We start from the raw sequence: 22,173 nt of genomic DNA on the forward strand, positions 1-22,173 counted from the left end.
TAGCCTGTTATCAACATCTTGATGTATTTAAGTCTTCCTTTTTTGCTCCAGTTTGGTATCCACCAACTCATTCCATAACATTATTTACAATTATCTTTAGAACAGTGCTTTTTTTCCAGATTTGTAATTTTAATATGTACAGTACACTAAAGAATTGAACATAGGAGGCCAATCAGGCTAAAAGCGTCGGCTAGTATCGTCCCTTCCCACGAAGTCCTTTCCCAACTTTAGAGAACTTTTAAGTGCAAATAAGCGACTCACTTCTGCCCGCTGCCCACTTGCTGATTATACGTAAGGAAGGTAGTAAATCTAACAATCTGTGGCCTGACTTGAAGCATTACAGTTAAATATTTCACCTATGAAACCCACACTATACGTTTAAGCAGCCAAAAACCAATAAGTGTCTTACTTTAGCTCACCACCTCCGTTGCTGACTGGATTGGAGCGAGGCAGTAAATCAGACAGATTGTGGTCATACTTAAAATTTAGCTCAGTGGTGTGGCTGCTGGAGCGAACTATAAATCAAACACAATCATTAAGTGCCCCTAACTAAATCGTTTCATTAAAAAAAAAAATAATAAAAGCTTTACAGAGCCACGGAGGAAGCTAATTTTATACTTTTAAAAGAGGCCGTCGGTTCAAACCTCAGATATATTTCCACATTAATCCCCCGAAAACCTAAATAATATTCGGTCAGAGTGGACGTCGTCAAAAGGGAAGGGCCTGAGCGTGGGCGGGCAGACAGTAAATCCATTCTGAGCGAGTCTCGCGGCCCGTTGAGTCACAAACGCATGAAGTCTGTGGAGATCCGTCAACTTTTGCTTTTAAGCTTCAAAAACATTTCTATCCAAGAACAGTTCCACGGCACCGTGAAGTGACAGGAAGCTGAATTTATTTTTGCTTGTACTCTCTGGTGCAATTGTGTCGTGTGCTTATTATCACAGATTATGTTTGCAGCTGTGCGCACTTCCCCCCGGTGACAATAAAATGTATTCGATTTCTTCTTTTAAAAACTAATATTTTATTCATCTGTGGCTTATAGATGATCTGATGAAGTAATCCCCTATATCTATTGTGTTGTCTTGTGTTGCCTTTAGGTTGTGTGGGAAATATTAGAATTAACTGTGCATGAACAAGCAACACAAGAAGAGCAAAGATGTCAGCATTAACTGCAACATAAATCCTAAAAGAGAGATTCAATTTTGACTTATAGCGTTAATATGTTTGACTGCAATAAGTTGCACAGATATTGATGGAGCAACACTTCATTTATGAAGCAATTTGTCCCTTTTGATGCCCAGATCGTGCTTATTCATTCAGCTTTAGGTCCTGTATTTAATATTTCGTGCTTTGCAAGAAACACTCGTCAGATAACGATAAAGAGAACATCTTTTGCTTACATGTCCCTGATCGTCCAGCTCGTTGTTGGTGAGCTTGAGTTTGTCGAAGCTGACCACCTGCCTCATCCAGGTGTCTCCTGAGGCCAGAGAGTCCGGGTGGATGTAGGCACGGGGAGGCACTGGGGAGTCTGCGTTTCCCGCCACCATCCACTTGGAGCTGTGGTACACGTACCTGGAAGACAAGGTGGGGGGAAGCACAATCTGCTGTGAGAACCAGAACGGGAACCATACAACTCTACAATGGCTCCCTGTGAGGAACCAACTGGACTGTGGTCATTGCTGCTATGGTGAAGCTACTGGACGCCGAATTTCCCTCGGGATAAATAATCATCTATCTATGTATTTTATCTAGATTTGTTTGGTTTCATGTTAAAAACACGGCTGCATGAGTTAATGCAGAATCTATGCAGGACATTTTGTTAACTTTTTCCAAAAAGAATGCAAGGAGAGGACCAGCTCTTCTCAATTCCCAACACATTGAGGTATAACTGCGCCGTTTCTCTCATATTTCGGATGTTTTCAGATTCATTTGCTCGTCGTGTTTTTGCTTCACAGAGAGGAGTCAGCGCGGGGTCTCGTATTCCCTCGCCGCTTAACTGTTTTCAAAAACTCATCCGAGGTCACCTCGGGGTTCAGCGGGTTACCATAAACCCCTGTTTGGATTTCACGAACGCCGGAGCGCCTCTGATTTTTTTTTTGGATTTCTTTTTCACGACGCTGGAAAACAAACTCCAAACACTCCACGCGGCCACGTTGCCACAACACCGGCTGTTGAAACTCATCTGCTGCTTCTTCATTGGGCTTGAAATTTCCAACAAGAGCGACATAAAATTATTCCATATGCAGCCGCACGCTCGACTGCATATTTCCAATTAAGCGCAGCCATAATATTTGATGATGTTGTGCGCGCGAGTTTGGGTACAACGGGACGTCGCGGCCCGTTAAACAGCAGGGGGAGGGAAAACAGAAAAGAAGAAGAAGAAAAAAAAGTCTCCTTTCTTAAAAACAAGTGACAAACCACCAGTTAAGCCTGCCAGCAACGATTGGGAAGAAAAGACGAGAAGAAAGTAGAGTGAGAGGAAGAAAAGTCAAGAAAGGAAGCAAGGGGAAGAAGGAACGAGAGAACATTGGTGAAAAAAGGTAAAAAGAAAAGGTGAAATAACAAAGAAAGAAGAGAAAACCAGGACGGGAGAGGGCGGCTGAGAGAGAGTGTGAAGCACAGCTGTTTGCCTTTAGTTCTGGCCTCGCGCTCAGTTGAAAGTGTTTTATCTGCAGCGTCTCTGCCAAAGTCATCACTCACCCCTGAAACATGGACAAAACTCTCATTTGGTCCTTTTGTTATTGCCTCGACGGGCAGCACCACCCCGTTTTACTCACACACACACAAAGAAAAAAAGAAAAGAAAAAACACACACTCAGCCTCTTCCTGCCACAGAAAAAAACACACACACATATATATATATATGAACGTTCAAAAAGCATATAGGGAGGAGGCGTTTCTGGGAAGCCTGACAAACACGCCCTCTGGTTGCCACCATGTTGGAGCTAAATTCAGCTCCATGCGTCAGCGACACACGGGCCGGAGCGTTTCTAACGTTACGTTTGGAAATAAATCTGTTATATTAGATTAATCTGACTCACCGAAGGCGGCCTTTAAGATCTTAAACATCTTCAGGAGCTCGCTTAAATTAGCTCTCTGATTTAAAACACCTTGAGTCACGTAATAATCAGATGCAAATGGACACTCTAGAAAATATCTGATGCTTTGTTGCTCTTGGAGACGGTGCCCGTCGCTGCAAGAGCAAGTTTGAAGTTTCAGATTTGGACGCTTGTGAATGATTTTGCACCGCAACGAGTCGTGCAAGTTTCACTCGAGTCCTTTCTGTTCACATCTACGTCTTCACACACACTCTGACAGGTTCTGCAAAACCGGAGAAGAAGTCTTGGAACGCCGGACCAGTTGTTAAAAACCTTCCCTTAGCTTTTCCTATGGCGGCCGCATCTGCAAGTGGTCTGCGTTAACGGCCTAATGTCTAAAGCACTCCGCATCCAAAAGTTTTTATTGGTATATTTTCCTTTCTTGCGTCCTGTTTGTTATAAAATCAACAATGCAGTCATCGCAGGGATCCAGTTTTCTCCAGAACGCCGTGATTGATGTTTCTGCATAGTTTGCAGCAATTACGCTCGACACTGCAATCTGCTTTCGCTTCATTAGTCCGTGGGGTCTTATTGTTTTGTTGTTTGTGTAAATAAAGACTTAAGGCTATAAATCTTTAACGCTAGTGGATCAGCTGTATTGGGATGACATAAACACGTGAAAATCTGCTGGCCTGGAAGAGAGCCCCCAAATATTCCAACACCCACTTTTGTCGGGGAATTTCGGCCGCAGAGTCGCTTTGTATGTAATTCACAACGCCAAGCGATGAGTTCAGATCATTAGGGTCAGACCATTCGATGCAGATTCCACTATTGTGTTCATTGTAAAAGATACTGATGGTGAAATAACTCAAAAGGACAAACCGCAACTGCGATTAAGACATTACATACACCAATCAGGCATAACATTATGACCACCTTCCTAATATTGTGTAGGTCTCCCTTGTGCCTCCAAAACAGTTGAGACTCATCAGAGAATGGACATGGGCCTTCTGAGGGGGTCCTGTGGTGTCTGGCAACAAAAGGGTAGCCTTTGAGGGGAGGTGCCTCTGTGGATCATCCCACAGATACTTGATCAGTTTGGGATCTAGTGAATTTGGAGGCCAGCTCAACACCTTGTACTGTTCTTCATGTTTTTTTTTTTTAGTTGTTCCTAAAGCGTTTTTGTGGCTGCATCCTGCTGGGGATGGCTGCTGCCATCAAGGAGTGTCATTGCTATGGGGTGGGGGTGCCTGGTCTGGTGTAGGTGGGTGCTACATGTCTAAGTCCTAAGGTCAAACATCCACATGAATGAATGAACGTCAGGTCCGAAAGTTTCCCAGCAGAACACTGAGTTGTCACAAGATGGTGAATGTTATTTACTTGTCCTGTCAGTGGTCATAATGTTCTGGCTGATCGGTGTAATTTGTTGCTCTGATTGCTTGCAAGGCATGCACAGTTATTTTTTTCTTTGCATCGGTTGAAACACCACATAATAAGACGCGGCGGCTACTGTACTTCTGCTCATGCTCAGTTTACATCCAACAATTTAGAAATGAGAAATTGACTCGTGTTACATTTGCCGTATTATTGCATTTAGTGTTATTTAGTGGACAGGGGGGAGCTGTGGAGACAACGCTGAGACACGATCCCGTTTTACTGGCACCGTTCTCGTTCCTTCATTTAGAGCCTGTGTTCGTGGCCACCTGGAAAAGTTGGACGCTCGCTCTCTTTCAGGTCCGTCCCTCAGAACTCCCGAGGGGGAATGTCGGCCTCTTTAGCCGCTAATCACTCCAGCGCTGTTATGTTCACCAGATTGTCTCTACACGTGTCTGTTTGTCATTTAGCGCTAAACAGGTAACGTGCAGAGCTCCTCGGCTGAAAACAGCTGCGTGCTGTGGCCGGAAAAAAAACAAAGAAAAAAGAAAAACTGAGAGCAGCGAGAGTGGAGTTATAGCCGGACGACTAAAACGGAGTATGAAGCTCAGGAAAGCTGCAGATTTAGGTGATAATTCAACGTCTATCAAACTGCCATATAGTTTTCACGTCAACATTTGATGTATTGCTATAAATTGTCGCCATTTTCAGTCATAGAAAACTGATAACTGGGTCGATATCAGTCTTAAAATGTCTTTGTTCGCCGTTAAACGTTGAAATACGCAGCGGCAAACTGCAAAAGAACAAACTTATTAGATGTTTTTATTATCTAATACCGAGCGCACACCTCCACGCACAGCCCTGACATTTGACCTTAACACAAACACACACACGCGCATGCACGTACACACTCACGACGGGTGCCAGGCGTTTTTGTAATTTCCTGTTTGCAGCGCTGTTTAGGGTTACGCTCGGCGTAGCAGGGAAAGTGTTAAGGAACGAAGAAACTTTAGCCCCAAACAGGACTGGAAATCTGATTAGTCCCCCCGCTTTCATCTTCCATAAATCTGCCATCTGGCACCGGCACGATCAATAAAGACCGGACTTTATGTGACACTCTGACTGGACAGATGGGGGGGTGAGAGGGGAGGAGGAGGAGGTGGAGGAGGAGGATAAGGAGGTGGAGTAGAGGGGGGGGACTCCTCTTTGCCTTCTCTGTCCAAAACCGAACCGTACAGCTGACAAAACTGAACTGCAATGCAAGCTCTAATTCTCTTTTTATTTCTTTCCCACACACACACACACACACACACACACACACACACACACACACACACCCACAGACACACACACAAGTCTTAAAAGACATGAAGCGTGCATGCAGAAACACACACACAACTATCGTTAAAGCGAAAACAAGTCGTCAGTGCGCGTGAGTGTGTTTGCGTTCCCAGCTCATCGCGCATATACTCTAACGCAGGCTGGCATGCACATAAAAACACACACACACACACACACGTTTTACACACTCGCCAAGCCCAGGCTGTATATTGAGTTACTGTACCGACTGAGTAAATATTGCTATTGAATTACAATTCAGGGTTGACTGGTGTGTGTGTGTGTGTGTGTGTGTGTGTGTGTTGGCCAAATGTCCACATAAAGATAGAAAGATATTTTGCGAGTTGTCACTTTTACACAGAGACACAGAGATTTAGATTTGGGTTTAGGATTCAGATCAGGATTAGATTAAGACTAAGACTTTCCTTCACAAGTATAGTAGCCTATATCCCCACGAGTATATATATATATATATATATATATATATATATATATATATATATAAATAATTCAACCCAATAAGAACGTATTCCTTAATATTAGTTGGTAGCCATACAGAGAAAAATACCTCTACACACAGTTGGATAGTCCTACAACCAATCAGAGGCACTTTGTTGTTACTCTTCCTGTCCGACACCACATAAAGCCCCGCCCATATGATCTGATTGGCCGGGCAGATCTTTGCTGGAGTCTAATCATTTCCCAACGGAGTGACTTCCCGCACAAAAGATTTGTACAAGGGTCTGACTTCAAGGCTAATTAGCTGGTACCTATCATTTGTGTGTCCTCTTTCTGCACTAGTTAGCGGTGCGGGTCGATGGATCAATGACCGTCCTCACAAATCTAACCTGCATCTGGACATCCAGGCGTGTCCGACCTTTTATTTCTATATTTACGGACACTTTTACTTAAACTGACTTTAAAGAACAACCGGCAACGAAGGCCGACTGTGGCGTCGCCTGCGTATGGACCAAAAAGTTGCACAAGGCAAAGACTGCAGCCAACAACCAGCAGGTACACGTGTTCTGCACCTGCATGAAAGGAAATTAGTCTACATACCAACAGGTGGCAGTAGTCTGGAGTTATCGTTCAAAGGGAGGAACATGGAAGAGATACAATTAGCTGAGAGGCTAGGAAGCTAGGAAGCTAGGAAGAGCTTCAAACTGTCGTACAGAGCTGGCATCTCCTGAATCGAGCTGATCAGTTGGTCTACACTTCAAGAAGAGCCTGCTGTGTGTGCACTTGAACTTTGTCGTTCAGCCAATCAGAGGGAGCCACCTGGCCGAACCCGAATCAGCTGAAAAGCCGCCAACACAGGTCCAACTGCAAAAGCTAGAAACCACAAAGCGCTCACCGGCAAACGACCGACCTTCAGCTTGTTGCGTCCTGGGCCTTACAAAAACTAAGTCCGCTTAAAACATGGACGAACACATCAAAGTGCATTCTACGGCTCTGTTTCAAATTACTAAAAAGAAATGAAAGTCTGAATTCAGATTAGATTGAATTAGGGGGAAGATGATTTAAGAGTTAACAACTTCGGTTTTTAAATCAGATTCAGATCGTGGTTGTAATTTGGCCGAGGAACAGGGGTCGGATGAATCACTGTGTTCAGTCACAACAAAGATGGATCTTTTATCCCTTAAGAATGTATTTCTAATAGTAACCATGTACGTCTGGTTCTATACTTAGGACCAAATGTCCTCACAGGGAGAAGTATTTTGCCAATCCTTACAAAACAGGCCAGATTTGGACTAGAACTGATGTTTGCAAGTTTTAATTTGACGTTATCTTTGTCTAAGTTTAAAGATTAGGTGTAGATTTGCAGTTGGATCACACGGCTTTGGTATTTTTGTGTCCGTGCCATCTCTGTTTGGCTTTTTTCCATCTTCACACCTTTTCAAATTAGATAAAGGTTTCTTCTTCCTCTTTCAAAGTGCAGACACCAGTCGCTTTAAGTGGGTTTGGAGAGGAGATAGCGCTTAGCTTTTTGGTGAGGAGACGCATCCAGTGTCCTCTTAAGTATAGTAACGTACATGTATTTTTGTGTTTTCTTTCCGTACAATGTGTTTCTCATTGTGTGTGAATCAGATCAGAGTTAAAAGGAAAGACCGTCCTCACATGTAGGATGCCTGTGGATGCGCTTCATCCTTTTTTTTTTTTCTGTTTTCTAAATGTGTGTGGGCGCTCGCTGGTGCTCACGAAGGGCCGGGGCGGGCGTCTGAGGAGCCAGACGGCCCCCGCGTCGAGCGAGCCGCCCGGGGTTCGGAGCTCCAAACCGAACGGCCGTCCACATAAAAGAAGCGTAATATACGGAGGTTTAATGAGCGCGGTACCGACGAGACGTTCCTAAAGAGGGAGGCAAGGAGCCCAAGTAAAGCAAGCCCATTCCAATAAAGACCGTGTTTCCAGACCCCAGACTCCCCAGGACTGTGAGACACTCCAGTGACAGCTCCCAGCTCAGTTTGCAAAGCCCTGTGGTAAATTCCCCAGCCAGGAAGAAAATCCTATTTAATTTTACAAGATCTTCTGGCCTCTAAAAATCCTCCATGATGTCTTGGTTCGCTGGTGGGAGAGCGTGGAGCCTCGGCTAGGCGCTCTGGTGGAACACTTTACATTATAGCACATCGATATGAAATGAAGCAGCTCACAGAAATCATTTTAACTCATTATTTGCTTTTTGCTTCTTTTATTTTTTCCATGCGGACTCTTTTAATTTGAATAAATCTGACTTGACGTGAGCGGAAACCTTCTCCCCAGTGGATGACACAGTTTGGTTTTGCGGATGAGTCTGTGGTTTTTAATCAAATATTCATGAAAACTACACTAAAAAAAATGAGCACTCTGCTTTAGAGCACGCTCAGCATCGAGCCAGAGAGCTGATTTAAAACGCTGCTGATGCACCTGATGGATCAGTGCCCTCTGGTCTCCTTGTTGCTGCTCACAAAGTGAACTACTTCTAATGTTCATTCAAAGGTTTTATGTATCCAGGAGCTGGAAACAGGTTGAAAGACTTAAAGAGCAGACAACATTAAAAAATAAAATAATAAGAGATGTTTTTAAATTGCAGCTCAGGATGCTGCCAATAAAGTAGTTGACTGTCCGAAGTAAAAGATTTTTGCAAATATAGCTGAAGATTTTCATTAATAGATCTTATGTGTTTCAGTTCATTTGTGGTATTAAAATAAAATCCAAACATTTTACATCAAAATGTACATCACAGCTGACTAGTACTGATATTTTTACGCCTCTGTGCAGCCACCACGGCTGCAGGCATCTGTCGTTGGGCTGCCTGCACATATATTCTGTCCTATGTTAAATGTTTTCAAGAAATGGGGAATACTTTGAAATTTTGCACAAACTTTTCTGCACAAAAATGGTCAGTGTTGCGCTGCAAAACCTGTTTGAGGCCAGGACTCCAGGTTTCACTCTTTATTTCGAATAAAATGAATGTCTGATGGCATAAGAGTGATGACGTTTTACATGCAAAAATCAAAAGCTAAACTTCACTGCATCATGATATTCTGCAAGAAACATTTGTCAAAGTCTCATGGATGTAAACTGGAACTTGACTTTTAGTTAGTTCAAGTTATGTGCTCATATCAAACTAAAAGCAATTTTCAGTTTTTTCAGTTTTTTGCATTTTGATCACGTCCTGACACCAATAAAATTTGAATAAAGGCAATAAGTACAAGTAGTCTGGAGACATGTTTTCTCTTCCGTAATAAAGCTTCAGCATTATCCAGAAACCAATCCCTGTTTGACGCTGAGAGGCTCGGCTACTGGACAAAAAACATTCTCGTCAAGTGACGTATTTAAACCCATTTGAGAAACATCAACCTAAATCAGCTATTTTAGGAAATGACTGATCTCTTTTTTGCAAAACTACGATGCATTAGCAAGATGAGGATGAGGTTAGAAGGTCTTGTCTTCTTCGGATGTTGTTTAGGAGGCTAATTTGTCTGAATCATCAAATAATTTCCATTTGATGCCACAAAAGGCGACCCTATAAACCTTCTACGCTCCACCACCACTCCAGCAGCAGCAGCAGCAGCAGCAGCAGGTACATGTGCAGCTCTTTCTGCTTTTTTCCCCCCTCCTCCTCCATTTCCACCATTAGCCATGAACGTTGAGAGTTATCCTATTTGCAGGCAGCCCCCTGGCCCTGCAGCTCAGGCGGTGGGATGATGAATACATTTCAATCTCCTCTCCCTGGCTCTGACTTCAGGGACTCGTAGCGCCGGCCAGGATATCAGTCTTACCGCATATCCAGAGAGATCCATCATGCACACACACACACATACACACACACACACGAGCAGCCTCCCTGCAGCACACGCACTCTTTAATCACTTTTGCTTCACCTCACTCATGCAAATTGATGGGAGGAACTACTTTTTTTCCCCGTTAGCGCCAAGACGGAAAAACCTCTAGTAGCGGTTATGTGGAAGAGGAGGAACTCTGATATATGTTTGTTTGTCCAAATCCTGTTAGCTCCTACGTGAGAAAACGGGAAAAGATCCTATGTTTACGACCTAGTCCAACATGTGAAAATCATCCGTTCTGCGTCCAGCTACAGCAGCAGAGTGCAGGCTGGTTCATGCATTTGCACAGAGAGATGTGGCTCTGCATATTATGTACAGCTGTGCATTTATTTTAAAAGGGTTTCTGACAAGTGATACTGCTATTTTCAGATTTCAACTAGACGTTTTTTTGTTTTATTTCTTATATTTTGCTGATAAGCACCATCTGTATCTCTGACATTCTTTCATGGCTCTGAAAAAAAACAAAACAACCCAAACACTTCTTTCTTTCTTTCTTTCTCAGCATTTCTTTGCTGCAGTTTCATTCTTGTTGTGGCGTAGAAGCATCTGAAACAGCGTTCAGACCATCATGGGACATTAAACCTCCCACTGGAAACCAAAAGAATGGAATCATTTTGATTTAACAGCAGTTTGGTAAACTGACTCTGGGATGCATTTCTGCATCGGGAAGGGGAGTTTAAAAAAAAAAAAAAAAAAAGCCAGGGACATAAATAAAGACAATAGAGTGTAATGTCAGCCTCCATGCTGTTTTATATCCCTGTTTTCTTTTTCGAGGGAGAGGTTCCTTTTTGTTTAGGACAACACGGATTCATTTTGACATTTTGGCGCGGGCGTATCGCAATTCATGTGCGAGGAAGGTACCTGTATCTCTTGTTGTCCACGGGCACGATGTCCATGGCGATGTAGTACTGCTGGTGAGGGTCCAGGCCGGCTATCTTGACCCGCATGGCAGGAAACATCCTCCTGAAATTAAGGGGGACAAGCAACAGATAGTGAAACGTCTGAAGGAGCGAGACCCGGGGTCGGTTCAAACATTTTTTATTTTAAAATACCTCAGAAGAGTTTTAAAAAGACAAAATTGTAAAGCCAACAACCGTCCTTCTGGGACAATAAGACTCTGAACGGCAGACTTGTGAACTCCAGATTAACCCACTGGTTCAGAGGTAGAGTAAAAAGCAAATACATATTCTGATTTGTGAAGATGTCGTTCACTTAAGCAATAGCTTCCCTTATTGTCACATTTCGTAAAAGCTTATAGAATAAATCTTTATCAAGAGAAAAACACATGTAAACAAACTTCTCCAAATCACTGATGGAAGAGGAGCAAAAGTAGAAGGTGCTAAAGTTGATGCAGCAAAACAAATCTACACTAGCTGCTCCGTACGTCCCATTTGAGGCCTTTTCCCTCCAGCCCAGTGCACAACCTCACAACTTGAAAACAGAAATATGCAGCAGTGCCAGTAATAAAGCGAGCGTTGCATGTCGCATGCACATCTGGTCCGTGCAGCGCTGGGCGTGCTTCGTCTCCGAGAATGCAAATTACACAACAGACCATTAAATAAGCGTAACTACTGTATACATCGACAAACAACAAAACCGCAGCCAAGTCTTCATCGCTGAGAGTCAAATGGAGACAGGAGACTTTTTTTTTTTTTAAAGTGCATTCAAGCAGAGGAAGGCCTCGAGCAGAAGTCTGTATACTCTGTTTGCGTCTTTAGTCTTTGACATTAGGAGATATTAACGTGTTCGCATCAGTCACATGAGAAGCTTCTGGAGTGGTGAATGCAGTGATGTGCGTCTGAGGGCAACCGACCGACGGGGGCTTAGGATGGAAATTTAAAACATTTAAAACTGTCTGGAAATGGGATTCTGTGTTTGATTATTTAAAAAAATATAAAAATAAATTCCCACTTTTTCCCGTGAGCAGTTTCATGTCCAGTGGATCTTATGGACAGTAGACAATTTTCACTTTATAAAGCTGACGGCCTCCACTCAGCCTGTTTATCACCTTTGATTAAGACGATGTGCAGCTTTGGTTAAATAAAAAATCAGTACATTAAATGCATATATTCCTAAAAATGAAATCACATTTATTACTTTTTGTTTTTGCACGTATTATCTTGAATCCTCTTTCTCATTATTCTCTTCCTCCTTGCATTTATATAAACTGTCCATTTGCTCTTTTAATTAGACCCAAGTCTCTCAGTGCAGCTCATAATCTCCCTGTAATTGTCCTTTTTACACCGACCCATCCATGTCTTCCAGCCACAGTGACCTCTGACCTTTGTTTGTTTTTTTAAGCTCACGCTGTGATCTTAAAGGTTTAAAGCAGTCAAACTGGATTTTATGAATAAATGAAGAGAAACATCTCAGCAGCCAGCTCTTTATATTTTAAAGCTGCAGTCTGTAAAGACTTGAACTGATGCAAACCGCATGAAAATTATACACCAAAACGGTCCCTTATATTAAATAACGGCCTGTATATGGAGAGGGGAAACATTTCAGCTTAATTCCTTAAGTTTTGCACTTCAAACGCTGCCTTTTTTTCCCCCCTTTTTTTCATTTAAGGGTCGTAAATCCGGCCCTGGCCTAATGAGAAAAGAGGGCTGTTTTCTTGCTTCCCTTCTCTTCTGGATTTATGGGCTTATTATGAGCAGGCCGTGAAATACACACGGCGACGGTCGTGTCCGCCCTCACTCTGCTTCAGCGCAAACTGATTGTTGGTGTATTTATGAGCCGATTTACCAATTTAAACCCAATTCATAAAAAAAAAAAAAGCCGAGTGTAGTCCATAACGAGCAGAGGAGGGCGATATTATTTCAATCTGAAGTTTGAGAGAAGAAGGAGGAGAAGAAGAAGAAGAAACGAAAAACAGATTTGGTCGATTTTGACGCATAAAAAAAAAAGGAACAGAGCAAAATAAAAGGTTTAATTTTAATAATCCGGACTCAAATAGATCTGCTCCAGCTATTTTAAACATTACAAATACAAGTCACCTGTTTAATTAGCGTGTTACTATTTATTAGGTGGTTTTAGCTTTTTTTTCTAGTCTAAAAAAATATTAAAACACACTTTAGCCAATTTGCGCAAAAATAAAAATAAATTAAATTAAAGTAAAAAAATTTACAAAGTTATAAAACGCGTTATTCCACTGAGAAAATAGAAGAAGAAAAATTAAAAATAAATAAATAAATAAATAAATAAGTAGATCAATAAATGCCGGAACTATTTTCTACTTTTTATTAATAACGCTTTTGTTTTGAGAATATCTACATGTTTCCTTCACTTCGCTGTAATCAGTAAACTTTTTATCTAATAAATAACTGCCATGCCAAATAAACTCTAAAAACTCCAAGATCCTGCACGGTAAGAGAGACCTAATTACGGGGGAGCAGTTTGTCGTTAAGCGGAACCAATGTCAGCGGTGATACGAGTCGAGCCGAGTGATGTGCGCAGAGGGGGAAACGTTAGTGGAAACGAGCGGCGCTGCGGGCGCGGGGAGCGGAGCAGGCTGCGGGGAAAAGGTCCTTCCTCCAGGATCCGCAGGTCAACTTCTGTGCGCGCTCTGGGGGTTTGGACCGTTGCGAGCTCAGAAACTCTGCCCGGGACTCTGCTACAGAGACATTAACCAGAACCAGACCCCCTTTATTCCCCGACATCAGGAATAACCTGCCGCGTCATGAAGGCCCGGACACAAAGGAGCGGCCTGCATGTGCAACACATTAACACCCTCCGAGCAGAGCTCAAAGGTGAGGGTGTGTGTGTGCGTTTCTTTAAAAAAAAAAAGTGTTTGTGGGTCGATGCCTCTGCAGATTTAGTCATGTCATGATCTAAACTGTTTTAAATCATCAGAGACTGTGCGTAAAAGTTCTCAGTTCGCCTTTTACGCACAGTCTCTCCGCTTCTGCATGTGCAGTATCTAATGTGTGAGTGTCCGGCCTACCTGCCCGCCTTAGTGATGATCATCTCCGTGCCGATGTCATGGAAGCGCTTCCACAGGTCGGCGCACTGCAGCTCCACCTGGATCTCCTCCATAGAGGCCGGGGGAGACGGGTCACAGGGGCCGGGGGCCAGCTCGGCAGGTGAGCCGAAGGAACACGACGTCCTCTCGGCCAGGCCTTCTCCGTCCGAGCCGGGGCTCGCCTCCGAGTCTGAGGGGAGAAATGAGGAGAGACGGTGAGGAGGCAGCTCTGAAACAGTGGAATTAATGCGCTTTAGGCTTTACGCTTTACGCAGGAAACTTGGCTCGGCTCTCCCCGCTGACTCCTAATCACCTGCCGCTCGCAGTTTTGGAGGGAAGCGGCCAGGTTTTTGCTCCCTGGCTCGGCTCGTCGCGGAGTTCTGGGCCGATGTCAAGAGCAGAATAAATGCAGCGTAACGCCTTTGAAATGCGATGTAGAAAATATTAAATTTTAAACCGGGCCACACAATGAAGAATCCCGAAGGGAGAGGTTCAGCAAATGAAATTTCCGCTCAAGTGCTCCTTCTGGACAGAGTTTAACAGACTGACCATTCAGAGTCCTCAACGCAGTCGCAACGTTTGAGCAGATAAAACGTTCCTTCCATCCTGAAACGCATCCAGACCTACAGGAGAGCTTTCCATCCTGCTGAGCCTCTAACTCCCAGACACCAACGCAAATGACCTCAGTCTCTTTTACATGTGTCTCATTTTAAATGAGCAGGCCGCTGTGGGCTTGACAAAATAACAGGGACAGCTGTGGAATCCAAAAACCATGCGTGACCTCCGGGCTGTTTTATACATTTACGCTGCTGTATTAGTTAATCTCAGAAACTGAGTTGATCTCTTTTAAATGTAAAAATCTACCTGACCTGGGGTGAAGATTTATTCTGCTCGACTCTGTGATGCCACTAAACACACTTGGGATGTTATTTACGTATAAAATTGAGATGTTTTGGGGTCAAATGTCAAAAGGTGTCACAGTTTTTGCAGCTTTAATGCTCCACACCCGAGAGCTGCACTTTACCCGGATCAAACCCCATAAGATCACCACATGCTGGCTCCTATTTCACATTTCTCAGAAATAGTTTATAGCTAAATATCCTACGCCCCCGCCGCCTCCGCCTCCACCGCCGCCGCCGCCGCCGCCCCCCAAAAAATAAAAACGCATCTAATAATGTATTATTTATTGAGGGCCCCTGACACGAGGAGGTTGACTTGGCAGACTGAGGGCACACAAATATGGTTATGCAAATGCGGAGCTGCTGAGAGACTGGACAGCGTCCCAGGCGAAACCGCCGCTGCACAGGCCCGAGCCAACCCCGCTGGAAACAAGAGAATGGAGGGGAGAGAGGGATGGAGATAGGAAGAGCAAGAGGAGGAGGAGGAGGAGGAGGAGGAAGAGCGGCGAGGGCTTGTAATGACCACAGAGAAAAGTCTTTCCATCAGGCTACTTGGGAGATCCTTCCAGTGTCACTGCAGCCAGTGACTGTCACACACGATTTCTCGCCCCACTCTTCTTGTTTTAACTGTTCACACTCATGCAGATGGACACCTACAGTCAGTCAGTCAGAGAGTCAGTCATTCAGACAGCCCCCCCTCCCTCCTCACACTTTGTAAACACATGCTGCTGGTGTTAAAGTAGAGGACAAGATGGACGACTCGAATTCCAACAAAAACCAGCTACTGCACTCATTCTCCTTCAGATGGAGGCAATAAGATCAGATCATGCAAACTTTTGATCTGAGACTGTGATATCTGAGTATTCCTCTCCTCTGCTTCATGCATTTTGCTTTTATAAACTCTCTTGGATGTTTTTCCCCGTGGACTCTCACCAGTTTGATTCGTATCTGCAACTGTTTTGTCAGTTTAATTCTTTAAATACGTCGGCCGAGGCTTCCCACTGAGCAAATCTACAGCAAAAAATGTTTTGGTCACAAGTGGCATTTGTTATATTCTCATTTACGGTTCACAATTGTGAATAATTTCTCATTTAAAGGCTTGAAACAAGAAACACAAATAAGGGGATAAATCTAAAAGCGTGACATTTGTCTGGGTGCAGTGGAGATTTAGGGTCTCGCAACGATCCAAACGCTTTTCCACTACGACGGGAACAGGATTCAAGATAAAACATGTGACATTTCTGGCGTGAAAACTAAAAAAATAAATGTTTGAATGTCTGCAGCCTGAGCACAGCCACGCTGAGCGAGCCCCGTATCTACTGTAGGTATCTAGAGCTGGAGGCCTGGATGTTGATGTGTGTGTGTGTGTGTGTGTGTGTGAAACTGCGGCGCTCAGAGGAAACAGATGCATTCCAGACAGCAAAAGCAGCCCGGTTAAATGAGATAATTTGGCAGGAACGCCTCCGAGATGCAGAGGAGGGGAGGGAAGCGCCGGGCCAAGCGGGAGCCCGGTCGACTCCGCCTGGCCGCCCTGTCATCGGGCCTGGAGGAGCTGTCCTCCGCCACTCAGCAACCACATAGACACACACACACACACACAGGTCTGAACAAGGAGTCTGATAGGCAGACAAACAACACCAGGAAGCAGCTACATGCACCATACAACTCTGTGTATGTAGCTGAATATCAAACCTGGAATTGGTTTGTTTCTAAAGTTTAAAAACAGGAAACACAGGACAACACTCTGAGTCACGGCATCCAGTTTTCTCTCCGTTCTTAAGTCGAATCTTCAGGTTTTAAGATGAATAAAAACTGACATTCGCTTGTGGACAAAAATTTGCCCACTCAGCTGAAAACTGGCCTGACATCTGCTGTGGTTAGCTTCAGAAACACACACACACACACACACACACACACTTGAGACCAGTATCTTGCGGTTAGGGGTTCCCAATCAGCTCATGCCAGGCCTCATTAAAACGTGACTAACATTCATAAGAGGCCACTAATTGGTCTGAATTTAATCAATTCACGGCCGTCCATCAGATATTAGAGTTCAGATGTAGTCAGTCTCACACCAGGAGGCTCCAGAGGAACCGTGTGTACATAGAATAATGTGGAATTACAGAAAGAGGAAGTGGAGCGCTCTGATTTGATGCCTTGGATTAATTTTGTTGGGGTGCATCTCTGGTAGAAATCATTTAAAATAGAATTTGTATTGTATTCTATGCAATTGCAGCTTTTTATATATATATAAATTGGGAGTCAATTAAAATTTAGCATTCACAGATTAGTGATTCTGTAATATAATTTATAATTAAGGGGATTGTCAGATGCAAGTTTTGTGCCATATTACTAGGAATCATTATTAACCTGATCGTTTTCAGAGATGCCTCCAACAAACAGCATGGACCTCCTGCTGCGTGTCGACTCTTTGTAAAGGATAAGTAGAGCTTGACATTGTTAAAACCTGCAGAACTTTACCACAAAGCGTTTCAAAACTAAACCAAAATAATAAAAAAACATAAAATATGCCGTGCCAAAAATGAGAGATTTGGGATCATTTTTTTATCACTGCGCCAAAACGTCAAATAAAAACCTTTTCATTTGATGTTGTGGCGCAGTGAGCATCCTGTGTTTTTTTAGATTTGAATATGTAAGCAGATCCAGGACACACACTCTGCTGTTTTTCTCAAAATAATAATAACTCTTAACTCATCCGATGTCGCATTCGATGTTAAATCTAATCCTGTGTTTATTATTTCGTGCTGCCTTCACGGTGAAACGGCTCCTTCGTGGAGTTGCTATATTTAATGAAGTTGCAGCTGATTTTCAAAGTCAGCGGGAGCGACGTGCCAGCCATGAAATCACTGAGTAACCCAATCCACGCGGTGAGAGCACCTGTTTCCCCGCTGATGGAGAGTCAGGCACGGACTACACGCTCTTATCAGCCTGCGCGCTTAGACTGAGGCCCGGGCTCTTTGCTGGGACACTGAAAGCACGGGAGCAGCATTTGTTTCTGTTTAGCTCAAATAATATAATTACACAATAATCCTGAGAGAGTTTAATCAACAGAAGCTGAGTGGAGCTGAAGGCCTTGGTATAGAATTAGTTCTGTGCGTCATCCGCGCGTAAAAGTGTCACCTTGTAAATAACATACTTTGGGTCAGACCTTTAATACTCTGAATTAAATATGAATTAATATTAGATGTAGTTTAACCTGATAACTGTTGCGTTAATGGACAAATATTATGATCGTGTAGTAGTAGTAGTAGTAGTAGTAGTAGTAGTAGTAGTAGTTTGTGAGGTGGAACAAAACTTCTCCTTTCTGCGCTGACTGAACTGTTGAGCTCTTCCAGGCAGACTGTTAAATGCGAGCCTGGTTCAGAGTCTGGGCTTTCCTCAGTCCTGCCCTTGTCTTTGAGGCTAATAAACGTGTTATACGACCAGCCGGGCTTCCAGCCTCGCCTGGAGCTGAGTAAAAATAAAATCACTCCGTTAAGGATTCCTCTAAACCACATAATCTGACCACAGAGACTCGCTGTTCTCGGTCACCGCTGCCCCGTGCACCAAAGCAGGGGCTTTAGGACCCGAGCAGCGCCCGCTGAACCTGCCAGGAACCCGCCTGCTAATGAGGGAGACCGGGGGGGATAGGGAACCGGGGGGATGGTTTATTCATTCAGCCTCAAATCCTCAAACTACTCGGGAGAAGATGAACCGAAAGACTCTTTGCGCAAATAAACCAAATCGAGTTTAGACATGACTGAAGGGTTGTTTGATGGATTTAATTTTTGTTGATTATCTTTAACCCTTTTTAAAACTAGCTGTCTGTAATCAGCGTTTAGTTTCACCTCCCTCTTTTAACCACAGCACAGGCTACACTTCAACAACAACAACAAGCTTCCCATTAGAATTGACAAAACTCTTCCCCCCATCCTCAAAATAATCCAAGCATCATCATGCACAATCAAGTCTTTTACTATTTAATAAAACTGCTTTGGGATCAGTGTGACTCATGCTGAGCTGAGTGGAGCGGTGCGTAAAGGCGCTGCGCCACGGAGGTCAGATTGCAGCGAGGCAGCGACGGCCTCGACTGTCAGAGCGACACGCAGAGGGAGACAGATCTTCACCTCTGCCTCTGCTTTACGTGTCAGAAATATAACCATCTGTAGCAGAAGATAGCAGGATTTTAAACTCATATTTTCAGGCAAATTAAAGTATTTTAAAAAAAGCTCCCTGACGCGGATTTTCACATTTTTTTAGATTCTACCAGAAGGCGACACAGCGAGTAAAATAAATTAAACGGTGCTCTTAAATTGTTTTGAATTTACAAACTGATGAGGGAATTGAATTTTAAGTTGTGCTGGTGTGACTTGTGCTAAGAAACGAGGCTCGTGTGTCTCAAGAGGCTGAAAGCGAAGCGTGGAGGTTAGAAGTCACTTAGAGCGCGATGTTAAAGTTACTTCAGAGCGGCGGCAGCTTTGTCTCTAAATGTGACATTATTATTATTATTATTATTATTTGACTACACGTGTAATTAGACTGCACTATTATACGACTCATATAATTCCTTGGGGGTGGTAGGAAATTGATTTAAATTGATGCAAATAAATTTTGGATCAAATAGGGTGAATACATTGCTAAGGTGCTAACTTGTTTTTACCGCATGTGTGTTTGTTGTAAGGAGATTAAATATAAAACAGCTTTGAATAAATGATGTGGAGACTTTTTAAAATATTTTTTTTCAGTTTAATATAAAAGCTTAAAAATTGTGTTAATTCTGTTGTAAAATTTTTTTTTTTTTCTATTTGATATTTTGTCTTTTTACACTAGCCGTCCATTCCCACTGTTCCATCATACCTATTCCTATTTTACGCTCAGGTTGAATGATTTTTATGTATTTTTTTTAGATTTTTTTTTTTTTTTTTCACAACACATCTTCAAATTGTTACAGCTCGTTTCCCACTAGTCGCCTCATCTCTAACTTCTCTGAGCGCCTTCAACACCTGGTTAACACGGAGCCTTGTGCGTGTGGAGCAGCGTGGGCGCTTTTATATTGTTCAGTTCGGTTATTTCTCAGCTGATACAGTTTAAAATGTTTGCAAACTGGTCCTCGTTGACAGTGAAGCGCATTTGGTCAACTCGTTTTGTTTCATTCGGGTGCACTTTGGAGCAGAGAGCCGAGGCCTCCCTGCAGGCCTGAGGCCAAATTTATTCTGTCTGCGAGCAGCAACAGTTTTACGCTTTGAGTAATTTATGTATTTAGCCCTGATGTATTATTATTATTTTTAGTATTATTATTGTTTGACGTCTCCTATGTCTCACAGTGTATTCCACCAGTCCGGAGTCAAAACTTGGACAAGCCAACCCTTCATGGCAAACAGATGAATCCTAAAATCTCTAGATTTTTCTTATTAAATAAAGGAATTAGCTCCTTTAATCAATGTGATTCTGTGTCATGTTCCTGTCACTGAGTCATAAGACACAGGCCTGCACGCGTCTATAAACTTCATCTACAGCTGCAGGCCTGAATCTTTATCTCCGATGCGGAATCACTGAACAGAATCTCTCACTTGGAAAAGGCCTCCGCATTCACATGGAGACCGTGGAGCCTACATGCCCTGTCGTGGGTTGGGTCACTGAACGTGGAGCCATGTTTTGACTCCGGACTTGTGGGCTGGTAGTGCGCTGCAGTGATATAACGGAGATCCGGGCATTTGAGCGGTGTTATGCGTGTCTGCGCACTGACCCGGGTCCATATCCAGACAGTGCGCCGGATCCTCTCCGTCCGTGGCGAGGCTCTCCATGGACAACTCCAGCTCCTTCTCCTCCCAGCCCCGGAGCTTCCTTTTCTTGTTGGAGCCGATCAGGGCTTCCACGGAAAAAGCGTGGGCTCTTGAGCTCAGAGCTGCGGCAGATCGTCTCCTCTCACTCATTTCTCTCAAATCCACCCGAAGGGGGGGGGAGGACGCGGCGAAGAACCCACTCGGTCCGTCCAACGCAGTCAAGCAAAACAATGAAAAGTGCACACGTCAGTGTTTACAGCGAGGCGCAAACTCACCGAGTGTCCAAAGTAATCCCAACTGTGACTAGAAACGCCGCGTCAAACTTTTGGAGGCAGACTGTGCCATCCTGGCTGCGCGCGGGATCAAGTCCGGGAGGATTGATAGTTTTGATGCGATCTGCCGCTTTACGCGTCTCTCCGTCCTTCCACTCCGTCTCTTTCTTTTTCTCTTTCTGTGCCCTTAACTTCTCTCTGATTGATACTCACTTCTGGAGGAGTTTTTTTTTTTTTTCAGACGCAGAGGACGGCCCCCCTGCTCCCTGTCAAAGCCGCGTGTCCAATGAGAAGTAAGAAAAGACAGCTAGACAAAGTCCTTTGTCCAATGGCAGCAGAGGGGAGACGCGCGTCCTGGAGGAGGAACCATCCCGAGCTGCAGCAGTCTCATGAACTGACTCCATAATGAATCCTATAGAAAAGTAGATTAGTTTTTTTTCCCCCTCGTTGTATCTACACCTGAATTAAAAGCAGATTCCCTGCAAACAGAATAATAAACTGATAAAACTGTGACAGTTCCGTCATGTGTTCATTCACCTCAGTGGTTCTGTCTCCCTCCTGTGATGCCCAGATCCCGCAGCTTCTCCTCTGAGGGTCCTGGTTTAGAGCTATCAGAGGCCGATAGAGGCCTCGTCCTCATGGCGTCCATCCCGAAGTCATTTTGATATTTGTCATTTCACAAAGCGTCTGATTCCTTCAGTGCCAGGAATGGTAGGAAAAGTCCAATTAAAAGCTGAGGAACCAGAGCAGCAGCAGAAGAAGAATCAGGACAGGTGGGCTGATCTCAGAGCCTCATGCTCGGACACGAAAAAGAGCGAGAAGATTAACAGGTTGAGTTTTTTAGTCTCTGCTCGGATCGTTAAGGGTTTATTTCTGAGGATGCGCACAGCAACAGAAAAAAAAATAATAAATTGGTCAAAATAAGCTTCTTTGTTAGAGGAAGATAATTTGATTTTTTTATATATATTTAAAAAAAAAAAAACATTTCCATTTGTAGAAGTCAATTAATTAATTAACTAACTGTAATTTACTGGACGTTAATGAACTGAACCAAACTGCAGACAGAATTAACCTCCACATCTGCCTTTAAATCAGTCAGTCGATCCATTTACGGCTGGTTTGAATTTAAAAATGACAAACTACAAAAATATTTTTGGTGTAATTCAAAGACGAATTGCAAAGAGAT

The 22,173-nt window shown here is 43.6% G+C and overlaps 1 protein-coding gene across 1 annotated transcript in view; it reads right to left on the minus strand.

Annotated features, from left to right (window-relative positions):
- tbx15 (T-box transcription factor 15) overlaps positions 1 to 21,254 on the minus strand; it is a 35,060-nt gene extending 13,806 nt beyond the window's left edge. The window contains exons 1-4 of the mRNA XM_084545473.1: positions 20,679 to 21,254; positions 14,016 to 14,223; positions 10,924 to 11,035; positions 1,401 to 1,601 (exon numbers count right to left, since the gene is read on the minus strand). Coding sequence (XP_084401599.1) covers positions 1,401 to 1,601; positions 10,924 to 11,035; positions 14,016 to 14,223; positions 20,679 to 20,865 — 708 coding nt within the window. The 5' untranslated portion in view covers positions 20,866 to 21,254. The remainder of the gene's footprint in view (positions 1 to 1,400; positions 1,602 to 10,923; positions 11,036 to 14,015; positions 14,224 to 20,678) is intronic.
- Positions 21,255 to 22,173: the final 919 nt, after the last annotated feature.

The sequence above is a fragment of the Chelon labrosus genome (genome assembly GCF_963514085.1).
Source record: "Chelon labrosus genome assembly, chromosome: 5".
In the NCBI taxonomy this organism is placed as follows: Eukaryota; Metazoa; Chordata; class Actinopteri; order Mugiliformes; family Mugilidae; genus Chelon; species Chelon labrosus.